General features: G+C 39.9%; 1 protein-coding gene across 1 annotated transcript in view; it reads right to left on the reverse strand.

Annotated features, from left to right (window-relative positions):
- Positions 1–4,033: 4,033 nt before the first annotated feature.
- Slc15a2 (solute carrier family 15 member 2) overlaps positions 4,034–27,656 on the reverse strand; it is a 31,270-nt gene continuing 7,647 nt past the window's right edge. Inside the window, exons 4-22 of the mRNA XM_036204063.1 lie at positions 26,446–26,538; positions 25,316–25,415; positions 23,773–23,863; positions 23,417–23,494; positions 20,330–20,412; positions 19,851–19,937; positions 19,593–19,682; positions 19,457–19,501; positions 18,042–18,074; positions 17,232–17,320; positions 15,869–15,950; positions 15,179–15,313; positions 14,229–14,393; positions 14,035–14,081; positions 12,289–12,399; positions 11,340–11,436; positions 6,834–6,980; positions 6,132–6,236; positions 4,034–5,801 (exon numbers count right to left, since the gene is read on the reverse strand). Coding sequence (XP_036059956.1) covers positions 5,628–5,801; positions 6,132–6,236; positions 6,834–6,980; positions 11,340–11,436; positions 12,289–12,399; positions 14,035–14,081; positions 14,229–14,393; positions 15,179–15,313; positions 15,869–15,950; positions 17,232–17,320; positions 18,042–18,074; positions 19,457–19,501; positions 19,593–19,682; positions 19,851–19,937; positions 20,330–20,412; positions 23,417–23,494; positions 23,773–23,863; positions 25,316–25,415; positions 26,446–26,538 — 1,852 coding nt within the window. The 3' untranslated portion in view covers positions 4,034–5,627. The remainder of the gene's footprint in view (positions 5,802–6,131; positions 6,237–6,833; positions 6,981–11,339; positions 11,437–12,288; positions 12,400–14,034; positions 14,082–14,228; positions 14,394–15,178; positions 15,314–15,868; positions 15,951–17,231; positions 17,321–18,041; positions 18,075–19,456; positions 19,502–19,592; positions 19,683–19,850; positions 19,938–20,329; positions 20,413–23,416; positions 23,495–23,772; positions 23,864–25,315; positions 25,416–26,445; positions 26,539–27,656) is intronic.

Consider the following 27,656-nt stretch of genomic DNA (forward strand, 5'->3'; position numbering starts at 1 on the left):
TATACTATTTCAAATGCATCTCTCTGAATAGATTTTTTAAAAAGATTTACTTTTATTTAGTGTATATGGATATTTACCTCCATGGTGTATGTGTACCAAGGAGACCAGAAGGGGACATCAGAAACCCTGAAACTGGAATTATAAGTGACTGAGCTGCCATGTGGGTATTGGAAACTCTGAATTTCACAATAAATGGTTGCTTGGGCTGACTTCCAGTGACTCCAAGCCTCTGTGAGTTTATGTAATTGGTTCAATGTGAATTTTCCAGAGATAAGAACACTTCTGTAAAACAATAGCCCTTACCTAAGTGAATATCAGTGGTGTTCTCTGCTACAGCTGAGCTAAGAGGAATGCAGTAAGTGCTGGTGACCCCTGAAGAATGTCAGATGGCGCAAAACTGTGGAGCCTGAAGAAGCCAGGTGGTTGAACTATCTCCGGAGTTTGGAAGTAGGTGTCCTTAAATAGTAGCTGGAATAGTCTAGAAATTCAGATACGGTGCTGGTGGAGTCTCCATGTCCAGGTTATTGGCCTCCTGACTGGGCTCTTGATGAGTCCTCGGCACAGGTCAGTTCTTATAAGCACACAAAGATAAGTATGGTACTGAGACCATGCACCTTTACAGCTTCTACTGGACACACTGTATTTTTATGATGAGAAATTCTTCTTCTTCTTCTTCTTCTTCTTCTTCTTCTTCTTCTTCTTCTCTCCTCCTCCTCCTCCTCCTCCTCCTCCTCCTCCTCCTCTTCCTTCTTCTTCCTCTCTTTCTCCTCCTCCTTCGACGCCTCCTCCTCCTTTTCCTCCTCCTCCTCCCCCTCTTCCTCCTTCTCCTTCTTTTTCGAGACTGGGTTTCTCTGTGTAGCCTTGGCTGTCCTGAAACTCACTTTGTAGACCAGGCTTGCTTCAAACTCACAGAGATCAACCTGCCTCTGTCTCCTGAGTGCAGGGATTAAAGGCATATACCATCACCTCCCATCTGTGAGTCATTGTTGGTCAAATTACAAAACTGCATGTGACTTAATATTATTTTTATTGTCTTCAACATGTCTATTGCCCAATTTGAGAAGCAGAAAATCACACAATATATAGTATACACACATGACATTTATAAAGCAAAGGAGGTTGGCCCATGCTCCCAATTGGTATGAGTGTTGGTTAGAAGACTTGAGGATTGCCTTGCAGGAGGTGGGAATAGGGGGGTGTAGGTTGGGGGGTTAAGGCTGGGGGCTGGAGGAGGGAAGAGAGGAAGTTCTGTGGTTGGTATGTAAAATGAATAGAAAATGTCTTAATAATAAGAAATAAAAAAATAAAAAAGTAAGTAGAAAGATACCTGAAAAAAACAAAAAAAAAAACAGGAATATGAACAGATACCCCAATGCTGCTGTTCACAGCAGTGCTGTTTACTGTGGTGGGGCCAATATTATGAAAATATCTTTTACATTCTAAGAGACTGGAACTTTTGCTGGACATCACAGCCAGAGTTATTAACACACTTTGAAGTTACTTAAGATCTTGGGCTGCTGTCCTATGGTGTACTCAGCCTGTTTGTTTAATTTGCCTTTAAGAGAATAATGTAACAAACATTCCTTTCCTTGGATTGCCCATGTAACCAACTTTTATGACCTAAGCTAATGCATAGCTGTAATCTTAACTTATGTATTCTTCTATGCCCCAACCCAGAACAATGCATGTGTATGTATCATTAGCTGAACACAGCAAATACAAAGATTGAAAGCAATCTTCTAAAATGAATATCCACTATAAATGTTGAATACAACATGTGGCTATTGGTTAGTAATCAATAATGTTTCTTGGTTCTTGTCTGGGTCAGTTGGACCCAGTGACTTAATCTCTTATAAAGCTCTTCAAGATTTCTTAGAGTGTCTTACTCCTTCTCCATGTGATGCTTTCTGGGTTGTCCAAAAATACAGATAGAGAAGTCCCCTGTGAGGAGGATGGAAGACACATGGAGGAGGGAGACTTGAGGAAGAAGGTAAACGGTCTCATTTGAGGAAGTTCAGGCAAGAGCAGTGTAGACAGTGAAAGAAAAATTATGAAAGCAGTGAGATTCATGGTGAGAAGAATTACACAGTGTTTTGGGGAAATGATAATGTAGCTGAGTGGATGAAGCTGGAAGATGCAGGAAGAAGTTAAAATAGAAAGTTGAGCATAACCAGGGCGGTCCACTTCCCTGTACTCTGTGTCCGTTTGTTACTTCTTTTTCCTGCTGAGTTTGTACAAATCCCCAGAATCACTACAAAGAGTTCTCCAAGAAGCCATCATGAAGCCACTGGGATGAGCATTTGAGATAGTCATCTGCCAGCCCCAGTCTGGGCCTCAAGTTCTCTGCTTATGCGCTTTTTTCTGTTGTTCATTTGTTTATAAATATTTTCTTAAAGATAGAGTTTTTTAATCTATTAATGATCTGCTAAGTTGATCTTGAATTGTAAATGTCAAGCTTTGGAGATTTCAGTGTTTTACTACACTTTATTCAAAAGGGAATGGGGGCTTGGGAGATGCCTCAGTGGTTAAACATGTTTGATGTGCAAGCATGAGAAATCTGAGTTCAAATCCCTAGAATGCATGTAGAAAGCCAGTCAATAGTCATGTGCGTGACTCTGTAACCCCAGTGCTGTGGTGTGATGATAGAGATAGGGGGATTCCTGGCTCACTGCCCTCCAGCCTGGCTCTAGATAGAGTGAGAGACTGTGACTCAATGGAATACAATGGAGAGTGATAGGACACCCAACATCCTCTTCTGGCACACACACACACACACACACACACACACACACACACACACACACACGATGATAAAACAATAAAGGAATGTGTCTATGTGTGCACATGGGCTCACACACATAGAAGACATTGTGTGTCTTCCTCTATCACTCTTTACCTTAATTTTGAGACAGTCTCTCACTGAACCTGAAGTTATCTGTTTTGGCTAGACTGGCTGTCCAGTGAGCCCCTGGAATCTGCCTGTCTCACCTTAGCACTGGTATTGTCATGCCCTGCTTTTATGTGGGTACTGGGACTCCAAACTCAGGTCCTCATGCTAGCACAACAAATAGGTTACCCGCTGAGCCATTTCCCCAACTGCCATGGTCTCAAGGCCTCACAGGATTTGGCCCCTAGATCCCTCTAAATGAATCTTCTGTCTCTTGTACCCTACTCTTACAGAGCTGTTTATTTCTCTATCTCATTGTATCATTGCTTACCTAAAGATCTATTCACCAAGAGCTTACCAGACAAGATGTGAAAGGCAACTTTGAGCATAGATAGAGTGGATTGTTAATTTTTTGTGTGTGTGTCTCTCTCAGCTAATGCAATGAATGGCACATAGTAGAACTCAAAATATGAATAAAAGCATTCTTTTAAAATTTTTGAGGTAATCTCACACAGTGATATAATTTTAGAAAATATCAAATATTACCTTACCTGGTTTAACAAAAAATGCTTTGTTTAGTAAATAGTGCTAATCTTGTCAGTCAGAGGACTTCTGAAATATTATAGTTGGTTCTAGGCACCACATATCTGAATCTTAATTGCTATATTTCAGATAAAGGATTATTTTTAGAAGAAAGAAGCTGGGGTGGAGAAAAGACAGAGCTAGGCCTTTATAAAGAACTGTTGCAAGAACTGAGAACATTTAGCTTGATGATCCATTCGTGGAATTCACACCGAAGATGTGCCCTACCAAGCACCTCAAAGACCCAAAAGAAAAAGCTATGCTTATCTTCACTCATATAAGGACAGAACCAGTGTCATAAGACTGTCTTCATTTGTCTGTTTGCTTGTGGTGCTGGGGATTGGATTTGGGACCCTCTGCACACTAGTAGCAAGTGTTCTACCACTGAGCTATGTCCACAGCTCAATAGCAGGAAGCGAGTGAAGCCATTAGCCAGCATAAAGCTTCTTCTGAAACTGGTGTTCTGAGGAGACTACCACATGTTAAGATAATCCAGGGACATTATGATTTCACTGAGAATATTGCTGACTCTTTAACACAGATATAATATTTAGAAGATAATAGTATATCTCATTTCCAAATTTACTTGTACATAAAACCTTTTATTTACAGATCAGTGTTAATATCTCTTACAACAAAAGTCATAAAATAGTTTGAGTTAAAGATGCTTAAAAAATGAACAACTTCTAAAAGAGTATGGACAAGTTCACAACAAGGTGCCTGGGGAAAATGGATGGTATTGCAATGTCTTCTGTGCTTCTGAAATCTTAGTCATTAAACTATACTATTTAAAGTTTGAAGAAATGGAGCAAATTCTCTTAGAAATATATTACATTACTAATAAGATGCGATCCAGCACAGCCATAGATGGGAACAAAGTAGTATAAAAGAAGGGGAAATGAGGTCTTTCATACAGGGCTTGTGAATTTTTCCTCCTAGCAACACATGAGATGGTCCTGCTATTCCCAAGCTTGTCCCTTGATCCACACATTGCACATGAGATACTGTTTCCAGACACTTTTTGTTCACACACACACAAACAGAAAGTCCACATGCTCTGCCCTGCCCAGCAGATTTTGATAGGGTTCTCATGCAGGACCTTGCCCATTTGTTGAGTATTTCAGTTTAGAGCTTCAAAACACTAGTATTATCATCCCTTTTCAATAAACAGGATATTTCTAAGACTACAGGGAGAAATGTAAACAAAAACTATGGAAAAAAACTAAAAATGCATCACAAACAAACCAAATAGAAAAAAATTAAAGGAAGTTGGACTAGAAAAACATTTTGTTACTGAAGATTTGCTGTAATAAGCAAAATGAGATGTAATAATAAGATAAACCTGTTCCAGCAATACTCAAAGGCTGGGTTGCAAAGTTATAGTTAGTTTCTTAGACACATGTCCTTGGGAGAGCACAGTTAAGGGCAGAAATGTGCACTAAAGAACAAAAAATAATTTATCTGCGTTCCTGTGTACCCACATCTATTCTTATTGTCTTTAATTATAGTTTGTCAGTACCGATAAAGGGGTGTTTGGATGAGTAGATGAAACACTGTGGTAATCAGAAAGATGTATCTTCTGTGCTCTAATAAAATGCCATTCTGTAGCCTGCCATTTAAAATCATATTAAACTTGCTAGAGGCTGACAAGCTAGCCTCTGGATTAGATCACATCAACATGCCATTCTTGATATCTTCATGAACAATACAATTATACTACTGATAAAGAAACGTGAAATACCATTCCTCTATTATTCTGTACTTTTATTCCCAAACAAACATGTCAACAAGTGGAGTTATCAGTTCTAAATACCTGATAAAGGAGTCTCCCAAACTTAGCATACCCACAGTGACTTGTCTCTATGACACATTTGTATTTTCATGGCCATTTGGAGATACTAGGCTAGCTTGAGAGACATTGCCTAATGTTTAGTGAGCTTATTGATAGCCCGGAGGACACAGAGTCTCTTGCATTCTTGTTTAAAGATATAACTGAAAACCTAGTCCTAGATTTGCCTCTGTTGTGGTAGAAAAATGGAGAAGATCCACTCAGATAAAATGCTGTTTCCTTCTCCTAACCCGGCAGGGGTGAAATATGCTCGAAGATAAGAGATGACTGAAACCAGAGCCAGCAATCAGTCACGAGTCCGGTGAGTCTTCAGAGCCTTGTATTCTTGGTTTCTAGGTTGATCATGTTCCCCTGGGTCTGAGGAACCTGCTTATCCATTGGCTCCTGAATACCCTTTGTTAGAGGAACATAGTAGTAGCCCATGATGGAGAAAATCAGGCAGATCACCAGCAGGAAGCAGGAAAACAAAATGAACTTGGCCCACTGCAGGAAGGAATAAACAAAAGAGAATATTATGAAGAAACCTAAAAAAAAGTGTGTGTGGGATACTTTGGGGTGGCAGGATGGGAAGATGACTAGTGGATCACAACCTGAGCCACTTTTTCTTTGCAGAACACTAGGCTGACTGGTCTCCTTTCCCACAGGTACATGGTGGTCATCATTGCCACATGCATATGCTTATTTCCTGGCAAAGCCGGTTATCTAACCCATCTAACCCTCATCTCACTGATGGGGGATCTAGAGGCTGAGGAAGAGGGAGATGAGGAAGTTGGGAGGGAAGGACTTGAGATCCTCTTCCCCTCGGATCCATACCTGTACCAGGCCGCTGAACTGTGCCACAACAAGCACAATGATGTTCCCAACTGCAACTGTCAACAACCAGGCTGCCTGGAGCACAGATTTCATGCTAGATGGTGCCTAGGAAGAACACATCTGTAAACATTCAAACTCCTTATCCCCCTTGAGCCTATCCATGAAACACATCCCAGAAAAGCTTCCATTTCCCATCTTCCTCGCTAAGTTCAGCTGTTGCATCGACTCATGAGATGGTAATAATACAGCAGCAAGAAGATAGTGGATCTATTCATTGGATGTTTTAATTTATTATATCATACAATTATTGTCACAACCTTAAGAGACAATCTGTATTACTATGGTACTCTAAAAATATAAGAAAAGTAAAAAGGACATAAAGAAAAGGAAACCAAACAATTAGAGAGATAATTTACTTATTCCTATTCCAAAACAGGTCATGCAGCCAATATTTGAACATGAGTAGTCTAACCCTAGAGCCCTCAGTCTTCATCCTTTTTTCCCCCAGAGCAAAACAACATAGAGTTAAATGCTGCATTGTCATGATCCTGGAAATCAAGATGACTGTCCAGGGTCATGGATAAGGAACTCACAAACTAAAGAGGTGGAGGTCTTAGGAGGACATGCCTAGGTGAGAAGTATCAGAATTGAAACTCACTATTTTCTAAGTGGTGTCACCACTTCTATTTGCAAAAGTATTACCTGGGAATAAGAAAATTCAAGTCCTGTGACGGAGAACATGACCTCTGCTGCGGTAACTAGGATATATTGTGGTAGCTGCCATGCAATGGATAGTTTATTGGCTGGAATTTCTTCTGTCTTCCAGGTCTGAAGACCTCGACTGGTGATCTTAGTGGGAGAAACAGGAATTGGACTTCTCAGTAATCGTAAGCAAATATATCTGACTATAGCATCCTATGATCTATGTCTATTCCTTCCTTTCATTTTCACTTCTCTGCTACCTTCAAGAGATCAGATATTTCTTTACAATTCCATGGTTTTGAATTTTCTCTCGGTAACACTACATTCATTTCTGACTTCAGTCAGTTACAGTCAAAATCTCTGAGATTAAAAGTCTTTAATGTCTAAATACTTCTGGCTCTAAGTCAAACGGGAATTAGGTTAAAAATAGTGAAGTAAAAGAATCCTGGTTTTTCTTTAGTTGAGAATGTACATAATATCTAGGAATCTCTCTCTCTCTCTCTCTCTCTCTCTCTCTCTCTCTCTCTCTCTCTCTGTGTGTGTGTGTGTGTGTGTGTGTGTGTGTGTGTGTGTGGTGTGGTTTGGTGTGGCGTGTGTTCAGCATAAGAGCAGACTAAAAGAGCCTCTAAAAGTTAGAGTTAAGTGTTCTAAGGCAAGTAATTAACTTGCTGAGAGAAAATGAAAACATGCTGAGTGGAGATGATAAGGAGTTTGCTAAACTGAATCATCAAAGGGCAGAGCCAGTCACTTAACATGGTGATATCTGTCATAGGATCTTCTGACATTATTACAATGTAAATAATACAAATTCTTAGGTAAAAATCTCTGAAATTCCAAACATCAACCATTGATTTTTTTTTTATTTTGATCAACACTGCATAAGCCAAGCAAGACAGGACTGTGGAAAGAATTGAGCTCCACAATGTTTAATTTATGGCTTCTATTTTAGATGCCTAATAGATATTGGGATTCTGAAGCATTTAGAGAGACAGGACATGAAAAGACTGGAATAATACAAGGAATACAACTTTTCCAAGTCAAATTGTGTCCCTAAAAATCCAATTGTTGATGTTATAATACCCAGTATTTGAGAAGGTAAGCTTATTTGGAAATAGAGTGCTTATAGATGTAATTAGTCAAATGAAATGGGGTCATTAAGATGGGCTAATTGAATGTGATAGGCATACTTAAATAGAAAGAGGAAATGTAGATAGAAAGCATACAAGAAAAGTGCTATACAAAAATACAGGTAGACAATAGGCTGATTACATTATACACCAAGAGACATCGAGTTCCTGGCAAACCCTGAGGAGCTATAGCAGAGACATGGAAAAGGCTTCCTTGAAGCTCTCAGAATGAACCAGCCTACAAACACTTGATCTCAGACTTGAAGCCTACATATATACAAAACACTAAACCTGGCTTGTCATAATAGTAATAGATTGGATTATTATCTGAAAATTAATTAATGTTATATACTGTATCAATGGGACAAAGGACAAAAATCACATTGACTTCCAAATGAATTCAGAAAAAGTATTTAACAAAATGCAGCCCTATATAAATGAGGTAAAATAGACAAGCAAGGAAATAGGTATATAAAACCTGAGAAACAAGTGGACAGAGATGTCCTCAATCTGATAAACGGCATCTACTTAAACTCTATGGGTAACTTGCTTAGTGATAAGACTGGGTGCCCTTCCTGCAAGAGATGTCTTGCCTCATCATTTCTGTCCAACACTGTGCCAGAGCAACTGGGCAGGAAAAAGATAATAAGCATTTAGATGGAAAAGAAAGTGAAGCTAGCTATCCCTATTTGCAGATGACATGACTTCATATGTGGAAAGTTTAAGGGCTCCACTAAAGTTGTATTAGGTCTAACAAATTAGCTCAATATAATAATATGCACAGATTAACATACAAAATTAATTTTATGACTTAAAATAACCACTAGGAAAATGAAATTAAGAAATAATAAAAATGATAAAATAATTGGGAATAAATATAATAAAGTAAATGTAAAAGATATGCTCTAAAAACTACAAAAACATTGTTGGAAGAATAGATACCTAAACAAATGGCTAGGCATTTCTTATTCACTGAACAAAAGGCTGAACATTATTAAGATAGCAACTGGCCCCTCAAATAATCTTCAGAGTCAGTACAATGTCATCTCATTAAAATCCCACCTGGCTTCTGATCTTGGTGAATCCTAACTTTGTAGGGAATTCACATCATACAGAACAACTGATCTTTTCTTTTTTCTTTTTAGTGTAAGGATGGATCCCACAGCCTTGCATATGCTAGGCATGTGCTGTAATGCTGGGTTGCATCCCCAGCCTCCAAACTAAGCTTGAAAAAGAAAAAAAGGAGAATGTGTGGACACTCTCTTGATTCAAAATAGATTACAAATCAACAGGAAACAAAAACCACGTGAAATTAACCCAGGATGAACATAGATCAATGGGACAGAATTGAGAATATACAAATAAGACATCATTTTATGGTCAATTGATTGTCAACAAGAGCATCATGACAATTTAGCATGCAGTCTTTCCTGAGATAACTGGAGATCATTCATATATATGAATTATGATATGAATTATAGGTCTGTGTGTGAAAGAGTAGAATATGAACCTTTAACAAGATATCCTTATGTACAAAAATTAATTAATTAAAATATGATGCCCTCTTTTGGCCTCCACAGGCACCAGGCATGCATGTGATGAACATACAAGCAGAATACTCATACACACACACACACACACACACACACACACACACACACACATTTAAATTAAGATTCTGAACTTCTAGTTACTGAGAAAATTACTATTTGTTTATTTGAGACAGTGTCTCACTATATAGGTTTGACTAATCTTGAGCTCCCTACATAAACCAGCCTGGCCTCGAACTCACAGAGATTTGCCTGCCTCTGCCTTTTGAGTGCTGGGATTAAAGATGTGTGTGTGTGCCACTATGCCCAGTGGCAGTTACTTTTGACAGAACACAATTAATCCCCAAATGTTGTAGAATATTATTTTAAGGTGTGTTAATTTTGTTTATGTTGCAATTGTTTAACTCTGTGAAGCTGTGATACTATGCCTGTCTAAAACACCTGGTGGTGTAATAAAGAGCTGAATAGCCAACAGCAAGGCAGGAGAAAGGGTAGGTGGGGCCGGCAGGCAAAGAGAATAAATAGAAGAAGAAATCTGGGGGAAGGAGAGCTAGGAGCCAGGGAAAGAATCAGACTCCCGGGACCAGCCACCCAGCTACACAGCAAGCCAGGGAATAAGAGTCAGATTTACAGAAGAGAATGGGAAAAGCCTAGGGGCAGAAGGTAGACAAGATAATTTAAGTTAAGAAAAGCTGGCTTATTAGAAAATAAACCAAGCTAAGATCAGGCACTCATAAGTAAGGATATGTCTCTGTGTGTATTTATTTGTGAGCTGGGTGGCGCCTCCCCCCTCCCAAAATAAAACAAGCAACAACACCCAAACTTTGTGTGAAGATTGACATTTCAGATTGTTGTATAGTAGTAGATCAAAATTCCAGGGACCCAAGAGACCTATATATCAAGTCAGGGGGAAAAAAAACAAGCAAGCAAACAAAAAACAAGTAATTTTCCATGAATAATATTTAGCCTCTTAAGGTCATAATGATACTGTAGCAGACCATGAGATTTCATAGTGATATCCTGGGACACATCATGTCTCCATTCCCAACACTCTTTGCCTGCTTCTGATGTTACCTCTTGCCCAGTAGAGATAGTGGGCTTTCTAAAGCCACCACAGAACGATTGCTCTTTTAACATGAAATGTTCTCCCAAGACACGTTTAAAGGTTTGGTCCCCAATGGAATATTCAGAGATGGTGCTTCAAGGGTGCAGTTAGATCATGGGGTGGAGGGTCTGACCTAACCAATGAATTAACTGACTGATGGATTTAAATCCTGATTGGACAGTTGGGAGGTGGTGGAAACTGGTAGGTGAGGCCCTGCATAGGTATGGGGGAAGTGAGTCAAGGCGGGCATTCCTTTGAAGGGTCCACCTTGTCCCTGACCCCTTTCCCTACTACTCTCTCTGCTACCTAGTCACTATGGCGTTTCTGGCACCTTTTCCCCATCATGTCCTTCCATTGTGATGTTTCTTCTATAGACTTAAACACAATGGAGTTATCCAACTCTAGACTAAATCATCTGAAACCGTGAGCCAAGATCAACGTTTCTGCCTTTGTACCAGACACTTGTCATTTGTCATTTCTATCAGACATTTGTCACAGTGGTGGGAAAGTCTGATACTGGACCAGAAAGGAGTATGTAATCCTGTCTTGCTACAAAGTCTTCTCATGTGTATTCTGTCCTCACCAAGAAGATCCCAAGGGGTGTGTGTGTGTGTGTGTGTGTGTGTGTGTGTGTGTGTGTGTGTGTAAACAGAAAGGAGACATAGACAGACAGGCAGGCAGATAAGCACACAAAGGGAAGGGGAGGTGGCTGTAAGCTACTTACATTAGTGATCACAAACAGATATGTTGAACCAAGGTTTAGGAGACCTAAATCAAGAGAAAAGTCTCTGTCTTCCATCTTACCATGTACTGCAGGGTACCTGCAACAAGATAAGATGGTGTTAGAATAAACATCATGGCTTAGAAAAACACTCCCATCTCTGGGGAAGAGAGATCTCAACTCTAACGAGGAAAATAGTTAAGCCACATGTCTTTGAAGATAGACCCAGATTTCTGCCCTGCCTTGGATCTGCACTCTGTCTTACCTACCAAGTATACTGTAAAAATCCTAATCCAGAAGAAAGACTGTACAGATCAACTTTTGCACATTTCAGGCCCGTGAAAATTCTTCATGTAAATCTTATGACTTAGCAGAATAGTATAAAACAGAGAATGTGAGAGAGAAATTCCAATCAGTGATTCTCAACCTGTGGGTCGTGACCCCTTTGGGGATTGTATATCAGATATCCTGCATATCAGATACTTACATGATGATTAATTATAGTAGCAAAATTACAGGTATGAAGTAGCAACAAAAACAATTTTGTGGTTGGCGGGGGTGGGGTGGGGTGAGAGTGGGGTGACCACAACACAAGGAACTGTATTAAAGGGTCACAGCATTAGGAAGGTTGGGAACCAGCACTGTAAGTGATGAGATACTGATGACAGGTACCAAAGAACAGGAGCCAAAACCCACAACGAACTTTATGAGCTTCACAGAAATGGGCTGTATTAATTACACAGTCTGTTCAGCACAACTATCACAGTCTCAGCAGAGCAATGCAGAAAGCAGATGAGCCCAGGAGAAAGGGCAAGAATTAAAAAGAACAGAAATCCTCCTATACTCCAAACTAGCACAGCTATGCCTGTGTCCATCACCTAAACACAAAAACAGCGCTCAAAGAAGATTTGTTTGGATAAAAGTAAAATGTCCACAAGGACAAGGCTCTTACTCTCCTCTTAGCACAGTCCTGTACGCAGACACTCCGTAGTCTTTGCCCACACTGAGAGGAGCATCTGCATCCAAGGAGATATTGATGTCTTTATGCAAGGCGTTAATAAACCTGAGGGTAGACAAATTATTTACATGTCAGACAAAAATATCCAAAGAAGGATACCTGGTACTGTGTTTCTCATACCTATAGTCCAAGTGCATAAAATAGTGGCTGGGCAAGAACAAACAATCCAAGGACCTTTAATGTAAGAAGTAATCACTAACCTTAACTTCCTCTAGGAAAAGTAGACTTTTCTGGATTATTAACTTATGACTGACACTCACCAGATGGTCAGCTAGATGGACACTACCACAGTCACACATGGCAATCTGACTTTCCTTTCCAATCTAGTTTAGAAATACCTAACTTCTTTCTTTCTTTTTTTACTGTGTGTGTGTGTGTGTGTGTGTGTGTGTGTGTGTGTGTGTGTATACACAGATGTACATGTATGTACACATGTTGAATGGAGACCTGTAGTCAACCACAGATGTTTCTCAGGATGACCATCCACCTTGTTGTCGAGACCATAATTCACTGAGAGCTGGGGTCCACTCAATAAGACTGGGCAGCTGGCTAGTCAAGCCTCATCACTGCTGGTATTACATGTCACCACACTCCGTGTTTTACATAGGTTCTCGGGCTTGAACTTGGATCATAATGCTTGCACAGCAAACACTTTATCAACCTAGTTACCTCCCCAGCCATTTTACCCCCTCCTAATGGAATTTCTCAAGTAAGACTCAAGAAAAACAAGAGAAATCGAAATATATATAAAGACATAACATTTTATAGAAGGCAATTATCTTCTTATTAATGGAGTCCAGTTTGACCTGTACAAAATTTAGAGAACCAGTCCACAGGAGGTATTGTTACTATATTCCAGTCTTCAGGAATCTTGGGCCCTTCCAGAATCTTCTTTCTAGTATTCTAAAAGTAAGTCCCTCTCAGAATGGGGGTCTCGTTACATTTCTGTTTTAATGATTTTAATCTTGGTCTTGCTCTAGAGATGAGAAGGGCAGTGCCTTCCAGTATTCTAACAGTTGATTCCTAGGCCTTCCTTCATTTATGCAGACAAATTGGTCCCTGCTGCCCCTTCTTGTCTAAATTACTTTGTGTGGGTTGTCTTTTCAGAAGCCTTTCAAGGGCAAGTTCTTACGTGTATTTTACTTTTCAGTGAATTCAGACTTTTCTTCATAGGTTCTCCTGTACTTTCTACAATAACTACCTGATCTTGGGGCCATGATTCCTCTGTTTCACATCCAATTCCAGCCTCAGAGGGCAGGTGAGTACCTGTCTATCTGTCCCGTGCCATCTGACAAGACCATCAGCCTTATCTGGATTAAAAACCAACTCTTTCGATCTTTCTGTCCCTTTAGGACAGATAGCCAACTACAAAAACTGATGGTGGAAATATTTGCTCAGTGCTAAATGTTTATCTGATGAACACGGTCATTTACACAGGTATTTTCCTGAGAGTATGATAAATGGCTAATATTAGGTGGAAACATTTTTGTGGTAGAGAACAAAGGCTATCACTAATCCAGGGTGATCTGTCAGTCCTTTTGGAGGAAGCATGCCCTTTGCCTTTCACTGTCATAGGAAATTCCACAGACACCAGAGCCCTTGACTTTCTAGGAGGGGAACATCGCTGCTCAGAAAAGTAAAATGTTAGGCCTCTTCATCTGAAGTCCCCAACATCCAAACCTGATGGCTGTCATTCCATTGGCTGGTTTGATTTCTATATCCTTTACCTGCAACAGAGAAAAGCAAACATCAGTAGGAGCAGACAAATGGAAACCTATAATCAGAACATTCCAGTTTCATGCAGATCCTTTGTAAGCTTCTGATGAGATAGCCATCATACTTCAAAACAGAACTTGTGCAATTCCCTAACTTACCAGCACACTGGAGATACTTTCCCCATCTTCATGAACAACCAAATGGTAACAGTTCTTCTCCTCTACAGAATGCTTATTGTGGACAGACAAGTTGTTATGCTTCAGATGAAAATGTAAATCTTGGACTTTTGTTTCCAGGTGTAGTTTGGAATAGTGCGTTGTGTTCTATAGAATAAAGAATCTGTTATAATCACTTTCTACCCCAGTATGGAACTCAGGATGTGTAACCTAGTCATTTCTTTCTCTAAACCAGTTATTTTGTTTCCAGCACATTGGCATAGGACATAGAAGCATACGTAAGGAAGAATAGAGAAGTTCATTATAGCATTATGCATAATAATAAATGCAGGAGCAGGGCGGAAGAGATGGCTCAGTGGTTAAGAGCACTGGTTGCTTTTTCAGAGAACCCGGGTTTGGTTCTTAGCACCCACATGGTGGCTCACAACCATTTGTAACTATAGTTCCAGGAGATCTAATATCCTCTTCTGACCTCTGCAGGCACCAGGCACATATATGATATACAGACATGCATACACACACACACACACAAACAAACGGATGGATGGATGGACGGACGGACGGATGGACAAATGAACGAACAAACAAACAAACAAATAAATAAATAAATAAACAAAACTTGCAGGACTGTAACTGTAGCTAAATGGCAGAATGCTTGCATTGCATGCTTTCTGCCCTAGGTTCAATCCCCAGTATTGCCACAAAAACAAGAACAACAACAAAACCCAGGTTGAATATCTACAAGACGATGTTTACATGACCTAGTGTTAAAGGATAGAATATTATGCAACCACTAGAATAATGTTCTTAGAGATTATTTAGGGACACAAGACGATAATGATCGGATTATATGATTAATGTCATTACACAACCAAGGCTATAACTATAACTATAACCACACACTTTCTAGTTGGTTTGGGCCCACAGCTCACCTGGAAAGAGCTGATGGACTCCACCAAGAGAGAATTGTTTCTACTTCCTAGCACCGTCACCTTTATCTCACCATCCGCCAGGTTCAAGACTTGTAAGAAAATCTCTTGGGAAGCTGGCTGGGGATGAGTCATTCCCTGAAAGACAGCCAATACTTATTTGAATTACCTATAAATAACCCTTTAGGTACAAGAACACATACCTTAGTCCTATGTTTGACAGCTTAGCCCTTCTAGCCAAGATTTACAAGTTTATCCCTCTGAAGAGCAGTTGACTTAGAAATCTGAAATGGAAACTTGATTTTGTTTTTAATCGGGGAAGACCCCAGTCCCATGAAGCAAGCACCACTGGAAGGTGGCAAACACATCCCTTCAGTTGTGGTCTTCCAGTTCACTAACTAATTAATAGTGGCTATCTGATGGCCAGAAGGATTATGTAGAGCTTCAAAGGCATCAGATAAACCTTTGTTCCCCGGGTGTCTTGGGTATTTGTGTTGTGGAGTTTCCTGAAAATAAACCCTGAATTATTCAGGTGGAAAATGGGCCTCCTTTTGCATTGTTGCTCTAGTCACAGAAATATTTACCAAGACTGTCCTGTGATTTGGATACAATGGTGAGTCCCGAGGAATTGAGATTGAACATGTTAGGAGGGTGAACGGAGCAGACTGGGAGCTTCACATTTATTGAACTCACATTTATTTTTATCTCTACAAGTGCTGCAACTGCAAATGCCAGGCATGCTAGGATCATCCCGACAGCCATTTTCCTAAGTGAGCTGCGGAGGGAAAGGAGAGACCATTATATCGACCCCTTACTCTAAAGTACAAAGCCTAGACTCCTTAGCCTTTCCAGAAAGACTTTCTTAATTAGTTCCAATGACTTCTTAAAGTATTTTCTAGAACTCTCCTTCAAACAGCCTTTTTACTCAAGTACCAGTTAACACCTCTTCTCTGTAGTATACCACTTTTCCCACCTTTACTTATGATTATGTGACTTTTAACCATTATGATGTGATATTAAAGATAATAGCAATATGATCAGGCCTTGCCATTTAATGCACATCAACTTCTGTAATTCTTCAACTCATTTTCTTCTTCTTCAAAAGTTTTGCTGACCTCTGTGGCATTCCCATCTTCCCTTCCCAGGGTATTTACCACATTACTAATGTAATGGTTATCTTTGCCTATGTTCTAGTTCCCTTACTAACCAGTGGACACCACCTTAAAAAATTGTGTACTTTATTTACATGGATTTGCATAGAACTATTACCTCATCAGTTTGTATGTGATAAAGTGGGAATCATTTTACTATCACAGCTAGATTGCTGTTAAATCACAGATGGAAGGAGACTTGACCTGTTCCCTGCCAAAGTTTACAAACTTTACAAATGAAATTCTCCACTCAGCATGGGGCAGGTTGCAGTGCATACTAGCTAAAAATGATGCTGTACCCAGTCCTACAAGGTCCTTTCTTAGTTTCATAGAAATAGCAGGATATTTAAAAGAATTAGTTGTCATCAAAACCATAGGACTTCAAAACAAAAACAAAAACAAACAAACAAAAAACCCCTAGGACTTGGTCCAGAAAGATGGTTCAGAGCATAATTCTGTGAAGGGTCATGGCCTGAGTTGAATCCCCAGAACCCACATGATAGAATGAAAGAACTGATTCCCACAGGTTTTCTTCTGACCTCTACACACTTGCTGTTGCACATACATTAATCCCCCCCATACACATGGAATAAGTAAATAAGTATACTTCTTTGGAGAGGCAACATTCAAAGGCAAAGCAGCATGGTTTTCCTTAACCTGATATCACATACTTGCCTAGACCTTCAATACCTTACACACAAGTCTGCAGCACTGGCATTGACAACCAACAGTTAGTTCTAACTTCCACTTTTCCACATTAATAGAATTTTGTCAACATGGAAAAACAGAAACAGATAAATGATAACTCAAAATAATTAAATAGAAATGTCCAAGTTTTGAACCATCACCAAAATGAACAAACACTGAGTCAGTATGCAGTAATACATGGTGCAGTGAACACTTACGTGAAGTTAATTCTGAACTTGGAGATCAGCCGGTAAATGACGAGGTCAAACAATGGGATGAAGATAAGAACCAGAAAGGGATTTAGTACCTGAAACGCCATGGTAACAAGGATTAATACAAGCATCCCTCTGTCATGAGTGCGAGCATCTGCTTACATGCACCCTATCACATCTACTCACTTTCACCTTAGTAAGTAAGACAGTCTCCATTTCTGTATATGCAAGGCTCTACTTCTCTTGCAAAGCATCTTAACCTTCAAATATACCAAGGGACTAGTTTTACTAAGCCATTTCCTGTCAGTCAAATTAGAAATCATTCTCTCTCATTGTCCCTTCTCTTTAGTTTCCTAAATGGAAAAATAAGGGGCTAAAAAGCATCCTGAAGATTGCCATTGGTAAGCAGAGATTTTGACACACAGTAAAAGTTTATACTTTCTTTTTGTTTGTTTTGATAGTACTGAGCATTGAACCTAGGACATCCTGCATGTCAGGCAAGTGCCATACCACTAAGCTCTAGCCCTAGCTTCAAGTTTACAGTTTCTTTGACAGAATTTTCAATTATACTCTCTTGACATAGAAAGCAAATTCTTTCTTAGCTCACACTCTACCTGTGGGTTCATACTCAGTCGCTCTGGAGCTGGGCAGAACTACACCTTAACAAAGGATGAGCAAGAAACTATTTTCATCTCTATGTTTGGGCTTCCTCAGCATACAATGAGTGTATCCAAGGATGGTTGTCAACCCAAGTAACAGGTAGAGGTACAGGGGAGGAAAGAATCACATGTTCATGCATATAGAGAAATTTCCTACCTGCATCTGGTCTGGCTGAAGCACAAAAAATCCCTGAAACACACATCATAATAGATTATAGTTAGATGGTAGCAGAAGACCATGAAAGCTTAGATTACCTGTCTGGATAGTAGATAAGAAGCACATAAAAGAAAATTCATCAAATTTTTGGTTCAAATCATATCTTGTTTACTAGCTAAGGTATGTGGGCTGCGAAGAGACTTGGGATGGCTTGTGACTATTCACTAAGGCCAGATGGGCCCTAGGAAGAAGACTACTTTTTGTGTCTGGATTACGTATACATTCTCCAAAATGCTTGGGCTTTGCATCATTGTGCATGTGCATAGTGGGGACTGGGGAGAGGCAGTGAGGCTGAAATTTAAACATGAAATTCACTGATGTTTTATTTACAACTCATACACTAGCCTGAAGGTAATTTAATTAATTCAATAATTGGCAACAATTTTGTGCATGAAAGTTTTATGGTGGGGAAATTTTCACTTGTGTTATCCTGTTACTACTCAAGAGTAGTTTTGTCTTTTGGAGCAATTGGGATTACAGATATTTGGATTAGGGATGTTCAACCTGAACTACACTTGGCTTGAGAGTGATAGCGTTGTTATGCTTTACTGAATCTCTACAACAATCAATAGTTATAACGGCAGAAGGATGGGTGTTGTGGTCAGGGTGAAGTTGCCACTGATACACTATGTTCAAATTCCAAAGTTGCTTTCCAGAGAATCACTAAGAGAACTGTCATGGTAACTCCTGGACAGCTAGAGGAAGGCACAGCTAAAATTATATTTCGGATGCTCCCAGTACCGCTCCACCCTGTCTTCTTCAAAACTATCAATATAGTAATACAGAGGTGGAATGATTAAGATGTAGAATGGACCAGAGGATGGAGTGGACCAAAAAATTAAAACTGATAAAAGAGAAAATAATGTTTACAATGTTTTCTTCCCACAGCCACAGATCAGACATTTTATTAATTTTCCCTCAGGTCCTATGGGTTCCCTGCTTGATCTTGACTAACGAATGGGGCAAGTTGTGTAGAAGCACCAACCAAGCCTTCACTTGGTATGTCTAAGACAGGCTTAAGTATAAGACAATCATCAACCAGGCCTGCATGACATCATCTGGTATCCTTTTAGCACATCATTGGGGTAGCTGACATGTCCCGCCCTTCCCCCCGATTTCTAAAGACAAGATTATGATTTTTATTTCTAGCCTAACTTTGGTTATCTTTACCTGCTCAGTGTTCTGGGGGCTTAGGGTTCATCCCTAAATGATCTTAAGTCAGTTTTTAAAGAAAAATAACCAATAAATTAATTAAATGTGTAGAAATAAAAATTAGGTATGTATAAATTAAATTAATTACAAATTATGTGTGAAGAAGAACTTAACAGGCTTCTTTGGAAGATTTGTCCACTCACCAAATCACCGTTCATTTTGTTAGCTTGCAGGGTCCATCGTGAGCCCTAGAGCAGACAGATTTTGTTGTGAGACATCCTTTTCCTGTGATAAGAAAGAGGATGAAAAAAGACATATCTTTCAAAAAACCACTATTACCTGTTGGTCCAAAAGAGCCCAAAACATGGGCAGTGGGATATAAAGGAACAGCACCCTGGTCAGTGCCTTCACATCCGTAATGAGATGCTTCTGCGGGGAGGAAGGAAGAGCAGGCAAAGTTGCCAGAGGTTCCAAATGTGCTTTCCTTGCTTAGAGTAGAAATGGTCAAAACAGTAAAAGGAGGGGTCAAATGTGCCAGAAGCAAAGAATTGGAAAGATCTCACAGAACTATGTGGGGTTTCTGCAGTGTCCACTTACTGGGTATTTCTCCGCTGCCCAGTCTAGCCAGTGGGGTCTCTTAGGAACATCCCCAGAACGGTTCCTGAGGCGGTTGCAGATAGCAAACTAGGATGGAGACCAGAACCAGAGATAGACAAACAGAAAGCACCCCCTGATTTCCCCCAGTTCCTTCCCCCTTCCCCAAAACAAGTACTTTGAATTTCATCAAACATCGGATCCCAGTACCTGAGGTATAATTCTTATCTCTCCTTATTTCCTAATAGCATCATACATAACTGTACTCAGAAGATTTTTGCCTATTAAAAAAGTGACTGCTTCTGAAACTTAATGGTCAAGTAGTGGCAATTAATAAATTAAACTCAGTTTTTCAGAAGGTAGGCACATAGAAGGAAGGTGGTTGAGGGAAACATATGCCCACATTTGGAGAAACGCACACTCAGCATGGCATCTCTCTTTTTTATTGAAAAAGGCAGGCAGGCAGGCAGGCAGGAACTTACCCATATGCATTTGGTCACTCGAGCCACTATATTTCCTTCAGGAGGGGGTTTTCTGTACATCCTGCTTCCCATTGCAAACACAACTGCAGGTAATACACAGACAATGTTCTTAGTCACTCATTTAGAATATTCAGTGTGTCAGCATCACCTCCCATGGAGAACTGACTCTCCTCACTCCCTAACTTCAGAGTAGCCAAGAGAAGAGAGTGGTCAATTGTTAAGAGATATTTATTGAGAGACTTTCAAGGGATAGCAGAGACAGAGGTCCTCTTTGATTTCCTCCCCTTTTTTTTTTCAGTCCATCTCCACATCTAATATGATACCAATTTTGATTATTTTTTCTTTCTTGAGTGCATAGCCCAGCTGTTCTTTTACATTACCATCGCTTTCTCTATTCTACCTAGAACAATTCCTACCCATTATACCCATTCTCCTTCTTTTTCTCCTTCCCTCCATTTTTGAGACAGGGTATCTCTTTATAGCCCACCCTGGCCTGGAAGTCACTGTACGCCCTAGGCTGGACTCTAATTCATGATCCTCCTGCCTCTTCTCCTAGAGTGTTAGAATTACAAATGTGTCAACTTCTCCATGTTGCTTGTCTTTTAAATGGTGGCATGCCTTTAAAGTTTGGGTCTAGGTCTTCTTTTTACTGTCCTCTAATTATCTCAGAGTTGTCTATTTTCAAGGTTTAGTTGTTGGCTGCACCTTATGAATCCATATCTGTGACTAAAACCCAATTGTTTTTCTCTGGGCCCTAAGACAGTGTTTCCAAATAACTATTTGGGGATAAACTTAAATGTTTCAAGAGCACATATAATGAAACTTGTCCCTGAAAAAATCCATCAGCATTGCCTTAACCTGTCTGTTCTCACTATGTCAGTTAATTATCTAACTAGCCTATGGTTCAAGCCAGAGCCCTGTATTCAACAGTATCCTATCTTCACCCTCACTTCCCATATCCAATCATACCACAGCTTGACAATTCAATAGGGACCAAGACCAGGTGAGCTGGGGATGGCCCTCACCTCAAGTACAAAATTTAAAGGAGTACAATAGATGGAACAAACTAGGTCAATATTATCTTTGCCTCATCCTCAACCCAGTATCTTCTCCATAGTGCAAACCTTTGAAAAATAAGATGTTCTGAAAAAAAATCTAGCAGTCATTTCTCTGTTCAGAACCCATTTTGATTATTCTCCACTGTCTTCACAATGAAGTTTTAATTCTTTCATGGCCTAAATTATCCTTCATTGTTTTGTTTCTGGCAATGTTTCTTCTTTGTCTCTCCCTTTTGCTCCAGACAATTGAATCATCCAAGGCTTTTGAACAACCATGCTGTCTCTTATCTAAAGACACCAACCACATCATCTTTCCATATGGTCCCTTCTTTGATGAAACACTCTTCATCCTTGAGGGCTTATCTTAGAAGTCTTCTCTGTAGGCAAACCCTTACAACCTTCAGAGTCTTCATCAGGAAGCCCTTCTATGAGCTCCATAGCCTTCACTATACTTCCCTGGTCATGACATTGACTTACTATATGGCAAATCCCTGTTTGTTTGTCCATATTATTCTTCATGTAATATATACAGTCTTTGAGAATATGAAATTTATAACTGTCTAGATCATCAATATGGTTCCAATACCTAGCACAGAATCTGATCACATAGTAAATATTATTAGCACCATAAAATGAAGCAGTTGACTAACAATGATAGATATTACCTATTTAAGATAAAACATTCTAAGTACAGAATCTTTTTGGAGCTCTATAATTGCTTTAATGTCTAAATATTATTACCAGTCAGTGATATAGAGAAGTTGCCATGATGCTAATAAATGGAAAAAGTAAGAAAGTACTTGGAAAAAACCTTTGGCATTGATGAGAGAAGGAAGGAAAGAGTATTTGATCATGGTTCATGGATCTCCCAGAATAAATTTCTTTGGAACTGGGAACTGTATTACTTTCAGCCTCTCTGGTAGAAAAGAATCAGACCAAACATTGAATCTCTGGGCTCCCTAGCCTCTGTTGAGCTCTTTATGTGTTTGGACTGGATATGTTCCAGGGGGGTGTCACTCAATGGCCCAGAGTGAGAACGGGTTTCCAGGTCAATGACTAGAAACAATCACACCCAAGCCTCCCCTGAGGGGACTTGCCTAAGCCAACAAGCCCACATATCCCCTGTCTTTTCCAGGACAAAGTTCTCAGTGCTAGAAAGAATGCCACTTGATCTAAATTGCATTACTCCCTATCTACTTATCCAACTCCTCTGTAATTCTCTTTGTTCAAGGAGAAATTCCTTGGGGAGCTTTGCAGAGCAGAGCAAACCCAGCTAAAACTGGAAGCTACTTTAATGCCCAGGTAATCAAAAGTGGCATCTACGTACCAGAAAAATAAGTGTCAGATAACATAAAATAGCTTGAAATAGAGGCTGATTATCTTCTTTCCTTCCTTGCATAGTTCAGTAATAATCAATGGGCTTCGATCCTGACTCCACTCAAGAATCAGCTGAGAACTCAGGGCGGTGGTGGTGCACCCCTTTAATCCCAGCAATCGGGAGGCAGAGGCAGGTGGGGGAAAAAGCTCACCTGAGATTTTTGAAATCTTTAGGCACTCAAACTCCGGATTGGCAGTTCTGCATGTGCTCAAATTGGGTTTGAAAACTCCTTTGAAATGTATTAACTATGTGCCTGTAGCCCTTGAAAAGTGGTTTATGAGACTGGAGAGACAGCTCAGAGTTGCTTGTTGCTCTTTCAGAGGACCTGGGTTAGAGTCCTAGCACCCACATGGTTGCTTACACTTGTCTGCAACTCCAGTTCCCCAGGATCTGATGACCTCTCCTGGCCTCCATGAGCACTAAGCACACATGTGATACACAAACATGAACTGATACACAGATAATAAAAATAAGAAAATTTGGATGCCATTCATAATTTATCTCCAAAATGGAAGGACGATCACTAGCATACCACTTGCCTAATAGGGCTAATGGTAGGGTTCAATGAAATAGTTCATGAAGAGTGCCTACACGATGCCTTTCACGTGGCAGGACCCAACGGCTACCAGTTTCCTTCCCTGCTCTACTCACCAAGAGCTACTACCATGAGCAATCCCAGAACTCCAAAAGCAAGGGCATAGCAGTCTTCCCCGAAACACTTCACATCTCCTGAAGGAAAAATCAGGAGGGGAAGAGCAGTGATGAATTATACACCATATTTTACTCTATTAGGTCAGGTTCTTGGTGCAGACATAGCTAGCCTCTTCCTTCTCGTAATCTAACCCGTACCCCTCATTTTATAGGCCAGACAAATCAAAACTCAAATAACTTCTCATATATTTATAAGCCCATATGAAAGGAGAAGCTGGACCACCTGCAGCTGTCCACAGCTTTTTGGCTGGTCGAGTAAAGTCCTGCACAGTCAGCCCCACAGAAGGAATCCTAACCTCTCAGCATCGGTGTGATGAACGTAGAAATCAAGCTCCCTGCGTTGATGGAGAGGTAGAAGACTGAGAAGTATCTAGTCCGTGCCTCTGCCTGGAATGAGACAGATCATCAGAGAAATGTTCTCTTAGCTCCACCCCCACTGCATGTTCAAATTCAGATGAAGGTACATACAAAGCAATGGGTTTCAGATCGTGCTTCTGTGGTATGTGGCCCTCTCGTTAGCTCTTTAATACAGTAGCTGGCTGACCCTGGACAAGCTTTTACTCACTTTCTAAGCTCCAGTACAAGCCCCTTGGGACCTGGACAAAAAGTGATCAACCTGTCCTCAATACCATTCTTGCATCCTGTACATGTTTATTATACTATAAATTCATTTGTATTAAATATCTGTTTTACTCTGTATGTTGTGAGTTCCTTCAGGATTGCCTAGTACCTAGAACAAACACTAACATGTATTAGGCATCCATAAATGTTTACTGACTGTATTAATTAAGCGAATGACTCCTCGAGTTAACTAATGTATTTTGTGGGGCACATGGTAGGACAGTGTGGTAAGCTGTTGATCTAGGAAGGTCGTGCACCTGGTGTCCTAGGAAGATCTTCCAGAGAGTGTAAAGGGGTACCTGCTGGCCTAGAAGTGCTTGCAGAAGCCTGGGGGTGAGTGTGCTTTATGAATTGAAATACACCTGTGGGCCAGCTACTACTTGCAACAACTCTCAAGTAAATTTCTAACAGGTACTCTACCTAGGATGTACTTACTTCATTCTGGCATTTTGCTCTTCTTGATGCATTAGGAGAATAAATCATTCACAAAATCATCTCTGTATTATACTTCCCATTCCTGAAGTACTCATCACATTAATTTTTAGGTACCTCAAGTGAAAGTAAGGTCGCTATTTCCAAATCCTATGTGAAGTTTCTCCTTCAGTGAAGCAGGCACCTGATTTCCTATAGCTTTCACTTCTTGGGCTTAGATTTAAACACTGTCCCTCCCCCAATATTTATGAACAGCTATATGAAATTTTCTCCTTGGGTTTTGTTTGTTCTTTTGTATTTTGTTTTGAGTCAGTATCTTGTACATCCTGGGCTGGCCTAGAAATAGATATGCAGCTGAGGGTGGCCTTGAACTTCTGATTTTTCTGCCTCCACCTCCTAAATGGAATGCTGGGATTATAGGTATGAGCCACCAGACTCAGTTTATACTTTGCTGGGGACTGAACCCAGGGTTTTGTGGGTGCTACTCAGGTTCTCTACCAACTGAGTCACATCCAAGCTCCCTTGACGCTTATTTTATTCAGTCTACATGTTCTCATTTTCTTCAGTCTTTCATCATATGACATGTCCACCTCCCACTCTGCTTCCTTCCTTTAACTGAGATTTAGTTTTCTCTCTGCTGATGACCAGCATGCAGTGCAGAACTCAACTCTCCAGCAGTACTTCATCAGTAGGATTACTTCAGTCCTAGTAAGTGGCCACCTGACAGGCTCCCCATTTCGATGCTGGCCATACACTCTTGAAATACAGAAATAACAAGACTCTTACATGCTTTTCTTCAAACTGGTCGCCACCAAAAGCTGCCACACAGGGTTTGATACCTCCTGTCCCCAGAGCTATTAGACTCAGGCCAACCAATGATAAGATTCTGAAATGGAGAGGTAAGGATGCTATAGCCATGTGTTTACCAAACCAACTGTAGAGATGGACTATAAAGATGCATGAGAAAAAAGATATTTAAAGAAAATATCTTCTTTGCACGTCTACCTTGTGGGTACTTTCTACTTGCCTTCAATTCAATCACTATTCATGAGAATTTATCGTCTTCACATTTGAGCCTCTGCTAGACATTGTATTTTCTGGGAAGATTCCCAAAAGTTCCATTTATCCTTTGCATGCAACAAGTGGAAGAAGACAGTTCAGGGACTGGGAAGCTAGCACACTAGCTTTTAATATTATTTTAGCAATTCAGTTGAAAGATCTTAAGGACTCTAATCTTGCATACTAACTACAAAGTAAAATATTAAAGTTTATCATAATAAACAGGAATGGCATCCATAAGTGTTATGGACCAATAATAAGGTATTTAATGTTTATTACCTTTCAAATAAAGTAAAAAACTTCAACTCAGAGTGCACATGTGGTGTGTGATTACATTAAATTGATTATATATATTAAAACGTATCAAATATCTCTGCTCTATAAGAACCAAGACCTGAACTAAAGAGGGACATAAAATGGGAATGTACAGAACTGCATATACATAGAAGTACCTCAAGCTTTGAATAGCACTTTTATAGTATGTAATAAGTAAGTGCTTATGCAATTTGTAATGGTGCGCAGATACATAGTTAGAAGTGAGGGAAAACAGAAGGTATAAAAGTTTTTCTTATTTTCAAAACAAATGAAGAATTTTTATGAGAACAATACTAATTAGGCATTCAAAGTGTCTTCAAAGGTTTACTTAATAAAGAAAAAAAAAAAAGAGACCTGATAAGGTAGGAAAGGGTTCAATTGCTCATAAAACCTTTTATGTTAATAAGCTTGGCAATGAAATTATACACTAGAAAATAAAGGAGAATCTCTGATATAAAACAGAAAGCTATCTGTAGTGGCTCTCTGAGACCTACACGTGTCTGACGTCAGACAAGCAGCTCGGTTGGTTCCATTTTACTCACGTATGTAGCATCTTTCCTCCCAGTATCGGTATGGCACCCAAAGACTTGAACACATGGCCAAGAATGTACACTAGGGAGAGATAGATGATTGTCCTGTGAAGAAAGTTAAATCAGTCAGTGGACCATTCAGAGACATGAATAATACAGAGTCAGGGTTCACTGTTCTCAGTAAACAGAGGAGAAGGAGAAGGAAGAAGTGGAGAGGAAAGAATGAGCTTGGGAATGCAGGTAGAAACAATAGTGAGTGGTAAACAGAGGCAGGGAAAGGAAGCCCCTGTAGTATTTACTTGGAAGTTACAAGACATGTCTTTCACGCTCTCATCCCAGATCTACACTCTGCTCTGCATTCCCAGAGCAACCCTACTTTTATACAGATAGGAGGAGAACTAGGTGTGTTTGTAGCAAGCACAGGGATGTTTTCAATTGGTAAAACCCCTGCTGTTTTTCTCAGGCACCATCTTTAGGCTCTAGGAAGCAGGAGGAGTGAAAGGCGCCAAGTACACAGGAGCACTAATACAAAGGATTGTCTCTAAACAACCTGGGTAACTGGAACACTCGGGCTAACTGTAAACCCCAGGACAGTTTCCACACACAAGCTGTTCAGTGATAAAAACAATGAAATTTTGGGGAAAACAAAGCCCTACCTATTGAGTAATTTTTTTCCAATGAACGTGAATAGCAAATAAGTGGCAGGTTGAGGAATTCCAATAAGAACATATGTAGAGCTCTGCACACTGCTATGGCACAGTATCGCTTATATTCCTTGTGTGTATTACTGTAAGTGAAATGTATATTATGTATATTACCATATAGTCAGGAGGTTAATGCTATAATAAACCTTCAGAATTATATAGTTACTCTATATAAAGCTATGTAATTACATCTAGAAATACCAGAAATATCCACTTGGGGATTCCTCATTCTAAATGCCTAATATTCTTAGATTGGTTTCCTGAAAAGGAACAATTAGAAAGAGAGGGAATAAAAAGAAACTGAAGGAAAACTAGTTATCACAGGCCTCTAGGAGAGGATGCTCAATCACCAGAAAGAAACAAACTAAATGGGGCTAGAGGGATGGCTCTGTGGTTACGAGCTCTTGGTGCTTCCAGAGACTGGATCCCATCATATTTGGTGGTTCGTAGCCAGCTCCAAGGGATCTGATATCCCCTCTTTGCCTCTGCAAGCATGCATACACATGTGGCATTCTCTCA

The sequence above is a fragment of the Onychomys torridus genome, chromosome 12 (genome assembly GCF_903995425.1).
Source record: "Onychomys torridus chromosome 12, mOncTor1.1, whole genome shotgun sequence".
In the NCBI taxonomy this organism is placed as follows: domain Eukaryota; kingdom Metazoa; phylum Chordata; class Mammalia; order Rodentia; family Cricetidae; genus Onychomys; species Onychomys torridus.